Raw genomic sequence first — 10,739 nt, 5'->3', positions numbered from 1 at the left:
AAATAGTAATACTAGTCCATCAGTGCATCTGGTAATGTGTATCCAACACTAGTAGGTGAAAGTGAAAGTTTGCAATAATCTGACTATAAAGAAAGTTTCTTCCTTAACAGCGTCACCTGTAAATTGGCTTATGCCTAGAAGCACGAGGGTTTAATCTGTTCCAAACCTTTTAGACATTAAATATAACTATGTATCTATATTTTCTGAATGAGTATCCATTTTTGTGCTGTTGTAGGCCTAGCAATATTTTATGGCAAAGAACTCCACTAATTAACTTCATAATGTGTTCAAAAGTATTTTATTTTCTGTTGTACATTAGTTGCCATTCACATTTATTGAATATGCCCTTCTTGTTTTATTAGTGGAAAGAATAAACATGTAAACCAGTGACCCTTTCTACACTCTATTGTTACTTTGGGTTCCCAGACTTTTTACTGAGGTCCTTTGAAAATTTCCCTTCCAGTTTCCCTACAGTCTATGCTGTAGAGCAGTGGTCTCCAACCTTTTTTAAGATCACTTTTTAATTTAAAGGCAATACAGGATCTATCTCCAACCCAAACACCCTTGTCCCACCCCCTTCCCCACCTTTTCTGAGGCTCTGCATCCCTCCTTTTCCCTCCGCTGCTCTGCATAGCAAGCAGGCAGTGATAGAAATGTAGCCGTGTTAGTCTGGGGTAGCTGAAGCAAAATGCAGGACAATGTAGCACTTTAAAGACTAACAAGATGGTTTATTAGATGATGAGCTTTCGTGGGCCAGACCCACTTCCTCAGATCAAATAGTGGAAGAAAATAGTCACAACCATATATACCAAAGGATACAATTAAAAAAAATGAACACATATGAAAAGGACAAATCACATTGCAGAACAGAGAGTTTCTCTGCCTCCCGCTTCCTGGAATCAGCTGCTGATCAGCTTCAACAGCAGCTGAATCTGGACGCCTGGGACAGAGCACCTGGGGCGCTGCCGGGTAGGTTTCCGCAGCGCCGCATCTCAGCACTGTGGGGACCAACCCGGCAGCACCCCAGGTGCTCTACCCCAGGTGTCCCCAAGTCAGCTGCTGCTGAAACTGATCAGCGGCTGATTCCAGGAAGCCCGGGGCAGAGCAACTCTGCCTCGGGCTTCCTGTAGTCAGCCGCTGGTCAGTTTCAGCAGTGGCTGACTTGGGGATGCCTGGGGCAGAGCAGCTGGGGTGCTGCCGGGTTGGTCGAGTAGCGCCGAGGAGCGGCGCTGCGGGACCAACCGGCAGCGCCCCAGGTGCTCTACCACAGGCGTCCCGAGAAAAGCCTGGTCTGCAGACCAGGTAGACGCGGACCAAAGCTGCCGAGGACCCGGGCGGGACCACGGCGCATCTGGGCGCTCCCGCCGCCCGGGTCCTCCGCGGCTTTGCTCCGCGTCTCCCTGGTCTGCTGGGCCCCCGCCCCCCCAGCAGACCAGGAACACGCGGAGCAGCTTTTCTCACCCTGGAGGACGAGGGCGGCAGGACCTCGGCGCGTCTGGGTGCTCCCGCCGGCCGCATCCTCTGGAGCGAGAAAAGCCCCGTTTGTAAGTGCAGATCCGACATAAGTCGGATCCGCGTAACTCGGGGACTGCCTGTATTATCTCCTCCTCCAGAAAGGGTGGGGAAATGGTTTTCTGCTATGACTTATGTAGGCAAAGAAAATCTCTAACTAGTAGCCAGTTACACCGCACACCAGGATGAATGAAATATACATTACTGGCTGTGGTGGACAGGTGTGCAATGGGGGCGGGGAAGATGACAGTATCCATGGCTAATACTTGCTGACCAGACCCAAGAGGCTCGCCTCCTGGGGGGAATAAGTCAGCAGTTCCCAGTAGGCTGGAGTGGCAAGGTGCTTGCATGGCCTTATGCCCTTGCCCCTGGCCGGCCCAGCCCGGACATTTGCTGGCTCATCTCCCAAGCCTGCTAGGAGGCTGCTGTCTCCGGAGGGGGCAGACTTGAGGCTCCCCGCGGTGGGGACGTGGGTACAGCAGCTGCACATCTTGCATCTTGGTAGGAGGGGTTAGACTAGATCAGGGGCTCCCAACCTGGGTTACGCATACCCCCAATGGGTACGGGAAGCTTGTCAAGGGGGTACGGGGAAGATTTGGTAAATAACTAGATTATCCTAATTGAAATATTCCCAAAGTAGCAGTGTTAGTGAAAAAAGTTGTGGCTTCTAGAGTCTAGAATTGATTTCGTTTCCTATTGAATAGGGGTACGGGAAGGTTTACTAAAAGCCAAGCGGGTACGGGACGGTAAAGGGTGGGAACCCCTGGACTAGATGACCCTTCCACTGCCATGCGGCTCCTACTCTCTGCCTTGGAGCTGCCCTCCAGGAGCTGCCTGTTTGCAAGCGCCCCTCCCGCTCGCGGCGCCTGGGGCTGGAGCTCCGGGTCCGGGTTGGCAACGACTTGGAGGGGGGCGGGGCCTCTCTCCCGTGGCTGATCCGGGGAATCCCCGCGCGCCAGGCTCCTGTGCGGCTACAAGGCGGCTCGAGGCTGGGCGCTGGACGGCCTACGCGCTCTCTGACGCTCTCCCGCAGCCGGGAGGGGGCGAGGAGGCGGAAGGCGAGCTCGGATTGGCTGAGCGCGGAGCTCTGACCCCGCCCCCTCGCCGAGGTGAAAGAGCAAGCCGAGGCTCCGGCTGGCAGCAGCGATGGCGGCGTCCTTGCGCCGAGTGGCCGCGAGCACCTGGTGGCAGCCGGAACGGTACCTGCTCGCGCTACAGGTGAGCGCCCCCCTCCCCCGCGCTCTCGGGGCGCCGCGTGCACCTAGGGCGGGGGATGCGCGGGCGCGTGGGCGCGGAGCCGAGTCGAGCCCCGCGCGCCCAACGGGCGGCTGCCGGGTCCCCAGAGCTTGTCTGGTGCCGGCGGGAGACCAGCGGCGCCTTCCCCAGGGTTAGTCCCTGGGCTCTGCTCCAGGTGCGCCCTGGGGTTTGTGCCCTGGCCCTGGGGGCGCTAAGGGCTTTTTCCTGGGCTGTGACAGGCTCACTGCCCCCTGGAGTGGGCTCGCTTTCTCCCGCTCAGCTCTGGCGGCCACGGCACCTCTCCTTGCAAATTGCAGTGGGCACTAGTTGGTGTATGTATTGCACGAGTTACCGTCTTCAGGCTTTTGGACTTTCCAGCCACGATGAGGGGGAGGGGGAATCATTGCAAAGTGTTGTCCAGCCAGACACACACACAGGCAAGATCTCTTTTCTGACATGTTTTGCAGTCTATCAGGTGATAAACTGTTACTGCCTAAAGGTAGCTCTCAGGAAGGATGTAAGGGCAGATACTTGGAAATGCTGTCAAAAATATTAAAATTCTGTTGTAAGATATTTCATGCATCACCTGTTTCTAGACAGAGGTATTCATGTGCAGGCCTTGACCCTCCTTTAGAGAGGAGAGCAGTGAAGGACAGATCTTGGAGAGAAACTTGTAGAACAAAGCATGTGTCTTGTATAGCTCCCCTACATCTTATGAGCAGAATAGTGCACCCCTAAGTGCAGGGCCAGTGGGGCTTTCTTCCTGTTTACCCTAAGAATACTACAGAAGGCATGCAGTGTGGCTGCCTGTGATGCTTGAATGTTAGTTGCCTAGGAGTGGCTATCTAAAGTAGTCAAGCTTAGCTTCTTGCTCTAGACGTTGATGTGTTAGTTAATTACAAAATTATACAGTAAAACTCCATTGGTCCGGCATCCAATGCTCCGGCACTCCTGATGGTCTGGCACCATTGGGAACCCGGAAGTGCTCCAGGCAGCTGGACGTTGGTCCTGTAGTGCAGCCCCAGGCTTTTTGGAGTCAGCCGCTGCTCAGTTTCAGCAGCGGCTGACTTGGGGATGCCTGGGGCAGAGCTGCTGAAACTGACCAGCAGCTGAATCAGGGAAGCTGGGGGCAGAGCAGCTGGGGTGCTGCCGGGTTGGTTCTGTAGCACCACCCCAGGCTTCTTGGAGTCAGCTGCTGATCAGTTTCAGCAGCTCTGCCCCAGGCATCCCCAAGTCAGCCGCTGCTGAAACTGAGCAGCAGCTGACTCCAAGAAGCCTGGGGCTGCACTACAGGACCAACCCGGCAGCACCCCAGCTGCTCTGCCCCTGGCTTCCTCGATTCAGCTGCTGGTCAGTTTCAGCAGCGGCTGACTTGGGGATGCCTGGGGCAGAGCAGCTGGTGTGCTGCTGGGTTGGTCCCGTAGTGCTGTTCTTCGGTGCTGCGGGACCAACCCGGCAACACCCCAGCTGCTCTGCCCCAGGCGTCCCCGATTCAGCCACTGCTGAAACTGACCAGCAGAGGCTGAATCGGGGATGCCTGGGGCAGAGTCGGACTATCGGAAGAGGGGGGCTATGAGGCCCCCAGACCTCTCATAGCCCCCCCCTCCAATAGTCCGGCATATCTGATAATCCGACACCCCCTGGGTCCTAAAGGTGCCGGATTATCAGAAGTTTACTGTACTAGGATAATGAAAGGAAACCATAAGTGGAGGCAAAATGCGCTATGAATTGGCTGTAGCTTGAAAGTTTTAAACTAAGAAGCCTATTACAAATCCAATTTCTAAACACCTCTTCAAAAAAATCTTATTTTTTCCCTTCCGTGCATCTTGCTTATTTCATTTCACAGTGGGCCTCTTTAGGAAGTTTAACAATTAGTAAGCAAATTTTTTTCTTGAAGTTTGCTCCCGATTTGTATTTTCCAAATTGGCTTGAACTTAGAGAATCCAAATTTGAGAGATTGTAAATGTTCATTGTATAACTCCACCACAGTGATTCTCCAGTGCCCCATTTTAGACATTATTTTGCAGTTTGTAGTATAGCTATTTCTTTCTTGATAACTTACAGCAAGGGTTCTGATATTGGGTGTCAACCCTATTTTAATGGGGTCACCAAGGCTGGTGTTAGACTTGCTGGGGCTCAGGGCCAGAACCCAAGCCAGTTCGTCAAGGGCCAAAGCTGAAGCCCAAGAGATTCAGCCTGGGCAGCAGGCCTAAGGTTACATGCTCCCCCCTGCTCTGAACAGGAGCCCTTGAGCGGCTTCCCTCTTCCATTGCTCCCACTCTGACACAGAGCAGCAGAGTTTGCACAGGGTAAGGCTTTGGTTCCTCATGGGATCATGTAGCAATTTTTTTTTTGGTCAAAACAGAAGCATGAGGCAATGAAGTTTGAGAACCCCTGGTTTAGGGTCATAGTAAATTGGCTTAGCTACATAAAACTTTAGATGCTATTAGAGATTGTACAGTGTAAATGACTAACTGATAAGCAGATGCCTATTGGTTAATGGGGTCGGTTACACTCAGCCTCCCAGGGAGGTGGCTTCATTGTGGCAGGGCAGGGCAAAGCCTCCTCCCTGGGAGCTGGGCACATGAGCTGCCGGCTCTGCTTCCGGTGAAGAGGCTTCACTGTGGGCTCGGCAGTGTAAAGCCCACCGTATGTGTAACTGCTGAGATTTTCAGTGATTACACATTTTCTATTACACGATTTTTATATCTAGATGCTACTCAGTTAATACTTGGAACAAGACTCTTTGCTCAAAACATTATACAAACTAACGTCTTTGCAGTACTCTAGTTCAATAAGTGGCACACAGCTTGCTGACCAACTTTTAAAGAAGTATAACTTTCTTCCCTCTTACATTAGTGGTTTTTAATTTTTTTTTAAAAAAGGTTAAAGGTAATTGGGTAGCCATTAAAAATCCTAGTAGCTACATAGTTGTATGCACTTTGGGCTCTGCAGTATAAAGCCTATATTGCAGCCGGTTCCCCAGGAGCCAGCTTATAATATATTTTAAAATATAATATAAGCCAGCTCCTGGCACACACCGGCTCCTCTTCCAGGGAGCTGGCTCTTTCCCTGTGCTGCAGGCTCTGATGCAGTGACAGTAGCGCAGGCTGGCAGCCGTCTTCCCCATGGTTGGGGCCAGGAGCCGACTGTACTGTGAGCTCTGCAGTATAAACTTTATATTACAAGGCCCACAGCACAAGGAAATAGCCAGCTCCCTGGAAGAGGAGCTGGTGTGTGCCAGGAGCTGGCTTATATTATATTTTAAAATATATTATAAGCTGGCTCCTGGGGAACCGGCTGCAATATAAGCTTTATACTGCAGAGCCCAAAGTGCATACAACTATGTAGCTACTAGGATTTTTAATGGCTACCCAATTACCTTTTTAACCTTTTTTTTTAAAATTAAAAAAAAACACTAATGTAAGAGGGAAGAAAGTTATACTTCTTTAAAAGTTGGTCAGCAAGCTGTGTGCCACTTACTGAACTAGGGTACTGCAAAGACGTTACAGGCAGTCCCCGACTTACGAACGGGGCTTTCTCGCCCCGGAGCTCACAGGCAGCCGTCAGCCACCTCGACCTCCGGGGCGAGAAAAGCTGCTCCCGGTGCCCTTGGTCTGCTGGGGACCGTCTCCAGCAGACCAGGGGCATCGGGAGCAAATCCGCAGCAGCGGCGGGTTCCCGTGCTTCTGAGGCTTTGCCGGAGCAAAGCCTCAGAAGCGGGGGACCCCGCCGCTGCTGCGGGTTTGCTCGCGGTGTCCCTGGTCTGCTGGGGACCGTCTCCAGCAAAGCGGTCCCATGCCAGAGCAAAGCCTCAGAGGCGAGGCACCCCCCGCTGCCGCTTTGCTCCCTATGTCCCTGGCCTGCTGGGGGGGGGGGGGGGCGCATCTAGTGTGCGCGCCCCCCCCCCCCAGCAGACCAGGATTTTGTTGTGGACCCTGGGGCAGAGCAGCTGGGGTGCTGCCGGTTGGTCCCGCAGCGCCGCTCTGGGCACTACTGGACCAACCCGGCAGCACCCCAGCTGCTCTGCCCCAGGTGTCCTGATTCAGCCGCTGCTGGTCAGTTTCAGCAGCGGCTGAATCAGGACTCCTGGGGCAGAGCAGCTGGGGTGCTGCTGGGTTGGTCCAGTAGCGCCGAGGAGCGGTGCTACTGGAGCAACCCAGCAGCACCCCAGCTGCTCTGCCCCAGACGTCCCCAAGTCAGCCGTTGCTGAAACTGACCAGCGCTGACTACAGGAAGCCCGAGGCACAGTTGCTCTGTCCCGGGCTTCCTGGAATCAGCTGCTGATCAGTTTCAGCAGCAGCTGACTTGGGGTTCTTAAGTTGAATCTGTATGTAAGTCAGAACTGGCAGTCAGTTTCAGCAGCTGCTGAATATGGATGCCAGTTCTGACTTACATACAGATTCAACTTAGGGACTGTAGGTTTGTTCTTATCTTGTACGTAACCTGGGGACTGCCTGTAGTTTGTATAATGTTTTGAGCAGCTGGATGTGGTGTGCGCTCCCAGCATGCACCAGTTTTCAGCCCCTTTCCCAGGGAGCCGGCTGTGCTGCAAGCTGTGCAGTATAATCTTTATGCTGTCGAGCCTACAGTCAGGGATGACAGCTGACTCTGCAGGGCCAGGACCAGAAACTGGCATGTAATGGAAACCGGTATGCTGATGCTTATCGGTTGACCATTTAATCAGTTAGGGTACATCTATACAGCGCACTAATTTCAAAATGGCTTATTTCAAAATAGCATGTGTACCCTACAGGGAAGCCTTAAAATGAGTCCAAGGCAGGTTTCCCTAATGTGGACATGCTACCTTGAATTAGAGCCCCAGGCGGCACTGGGGAGTAATTACTTCAAATGGCCATGGGGAGGAGCTATTTTGAAATAGCAGTGGAGCATCCACTCTACTGCTATTCCTAAATAGCTGTTTTGGAATAAGCATTATTCTTTATTGAATGAGGTTTACAGATTTTGAAATAATGGAATTGCTGTGTAGACGCTCACGTTATTTTGAAATAATAGTAATTATTTCAAAATAACTGTGCTGTGTAGATGCACCCTTACACTCTTGCATCCCTATATTACATAGGGAAATATTAAAGTTTTTGCTAGAATTCTCTGGCTTCATCTTTGAACTTAATTGTCTGCTTGTTTTGTGGGAAGGTGAGTTTGTCTAAAATGAAATGTTGTACTTGGGATAAATACTTAAGTCATTGATCAAGAGAGAATGTGACTCTCTAACCTGGTGGTTAAGAAGTCCACCTGGGAGGAGAGACCATGGATTAGTGGCCTCTCAAAAAAATTCTCAGTTTAACAGCTTTAAAAGGAAAGTTTGAGGAAGCTTCACATCAGAATTTGCCATAGGTTGATAGTGTAAGACAGTGGTCCCCAACCTTTTGGGGCTGTCGGGCACGGGGCCGCTCATGTGCTGTGTGACCAGGGCAGGGCCGGCCCAGATCGTTTGGCGGGCACACATAAATGCCCCAGTGGGTGCCATGGCACCCGCGTTCACCGTGTTGGGGACCACTGCTGTAAGAGCATTCTGACAGGTGGGAGACATCTGCTCAGTTCCTCTTCTTCCATCTCTCTTGGCAGAGAGTGGAATTTACTTTGGATCTTCCACATCACAGATGAGTGCTGTAAACATTCAGTTTGGTTATAACATGGGTGTTGCCTCTTTCTCCACCCAGATTTTTGAATAGGACCTTATCTGGTAGGTAATCTCTGAGCATGCTTACTAGATTGGGCCCCATATGTGAGAATACTCTAAATCTTTCTTTTCCCAGTTGTGGATTGCTCTAGGATTTAGGTGCCTGGGCACCTAAATTTAAGTGCCCAAGAGAACTTTTGAAGCAGAAGATGAGGCGCCAGTGAGTTTAGATACCAATGGCCAAGCAAGAGTTTTGTGGATTATTGTGATGCCTAGTGCCATGTCTATACTAAAACTTTGGTTGATGCAAATTATGTTGGTGTACAGCTGCTGCTGTTAATATATTGCTTATACATTCTTGGTTCCTTTGAATTCCTACTGTGTGTACTCCCCAGTTGTAATTCTGTATTGATGCACCAGGGGTAGATATTCCAGTGTGCAACTTGTCACAGGCCGCTGAGAAATTTTGGCAATGCATGGTGGGACAGAAGCAAGTGGTGCAGGGATGATTGGGAGAAAGGGATCAAGTTCCTACCATGCAACTTCCTTTCTTTCATAATTTGAATGCCTCTTTAAAAAAAAAAAAAACTGTGTAGCATGTCTTTTCAGTTCTCTTAAAAACCATGGAGCCAGCACAGGTCTGTGCTCTCATGAGCTTCATATACACAAGACAGATAATCGTCCAGTATTTGCAGAGACCTAGAAAGTCATTTCCTTTGCTGCTAAGGTTCTATTTCATAGAGGACAGATGGCCGAGGGACATGGTGAAAACTAATTCAAGATTGATTGCATTGTAGATCAGCTGCTGGGAGAGAGGTGCTGCTTCTGAGCCTGACAAACAAGCATTAACTGGTGGGATTGCATTGTAATGTAGGGTTGGGATGATGAGCATTGTCTGCAGAACTTTGAGGTGCAAAATATCATGTTCCTGGGACTACGCCCAGCTTATGGTTGCCCTCCAGCCCAGGGACATGGGATTTGTCAGTGCAGTTTTCATTGAGAAGTGAGTGGTGATCAGTCTGGAAGCTTGCAATCCTGGATTTCTACCCATCAGTGGGAAATCTTTGTGAATTTGGAACATCCACAGTGGGGACCCTTGTCATGCAAGTGTGTAGCACCCAGAGATGTAAGCAACTAGTTGACTACTCAATAAGCAAATGCTTATTGGATAGTTGAGTAGGAACTTGACTAGTCGCTCCCCCGCCCCCTACTCCTTACTGCCTCTATCAGAGAGAGGCAGCAAAGGGGGGAGCACGAGCCTGTGCTGGGGGGGAGCTGACTTAAAGCCAGTTTCCCCTTCCTAGCACCATCTCTGCGGGGGTGCAGAGGGCAGCAGGGAAACAGCACGAGTGGGGATTGAAACAGTGCAGCTTGCGCTGGTCCCATTGCTGCTCCTCTCCCTCTGGAATGTACAAGAACTGCCTGTGGCTCTTGTACATTTCAAAGAAAGAGGCACAGAGGGGAACCCGTGCCAGCGTGGACTTCTTTGCTCCCTTCTGGCACTGATTCCCGCTGCCCTCTTCCCCCCCTCCCTTTGAATTGTATAGGAGCTGCCATGGCTCTTGTACATTTCAAAGGGAGAGGCGCAGTGAGATAACAAGTGCCCCCTTATCAACTAGTCGATGGAAATTCCATCGACTAATCTATTAGCTGATTAATCGCGATGTAACATCCCTAGAAAAGCCATTAATTGTTTCCTGCTATACTAGATTTTCTTAGTAATATTCAAGGGATGGTGGATGGTTTTGTGGCAGAGGTTTCTGAATTGAGATGGGGATGTGCGTGTCTCTAGCACTAGCCTTGCCACAGAGTGCATCAATAGAAATGGCTACTCTTTTATGCTCATCCAAGTGCTGATGGATCAATGGGGTTGCTTCACCAGCATCTATGTTGGCTGCTCAGGGAATGTGCATGAAACTCACATCTTTAAGAATGCAGGAATGTTCAGAAAGTGGCAAATGGGGATGTTTTTTCCTGACCAGTGGATCTGGCATTTAATTATTGTCAGTGCTGTTGTGATCACGTAGGACCTAACTCCTTGCTTTCCTGGCTCATGATGCTGTACATTAGCCACTTCAGTAGTATCCAGAAAAGATTTAACTGCTGATTGGAAGGTGCAGAATAAAAACTGAATGTGCTTTTGGTAAATTGAATGTGCTCTGTACAATAACAAGTAATGGGCGGTGCACACTCTGTATCATTGCTGTGAAGTTAAAGATGATCTGTATACCAAAAGTAAGTTTTATGTACTAAAAGTAGTGCGAAATAAGGTCAGGTCTACACTAGAGGCAAAGTTGAATTAAGGTGTGCCGCTCCAGCTACATGAATAGCTTAGCTGGAGTTGATG

General features: G+C 50.4%; 1 protein-coding gene across 2 annotated transcripts in view; it reads left to right on the top strand.

Annotated features, from left to right (window-relative positions):
- The first annotated feature begins 2,581 nt into the window (after positions 1-2,581).
- PCCA (propionyl-CoA carboxylase subunit alpha) overlaps positions 2,582-10,739 on the top strand; it is a 476,944-nt gene continuing 468,786 nt past the window's right edge. For both annotated transcript variants that reach the window (XM_075918750.1, XM_075918751.1), the window contains exon 1: positions 2,582-2,730. In XM_075918750.1, the coding sequence (XP_075774865.1) occupies positions 2,659-2,730 (72 nt within the window). In that variant the 5' untranslated portion in view covers positions 2,582-2,658. The remainder of the gene's footprint in view (positions 2,731-10,739) is intronic.

The sequence above is a fragment of the Pelodiscus sinensis genome, chromosome 1, assembly GCF_049634645.1.
Source record: "Pelodiscus sinensis isolate JC-2024 chromosome 1, ASM4963464v1, whole genome shotgun sequence".
NCBI lineage: Eukaryota > Metazoa > Chordata > Testudines > Trionychidae > Pelodiscus > Pelodiscus sinensis.
This window is presented reverse-complemented; position numbering and strand designations above follow the sequence as displayed.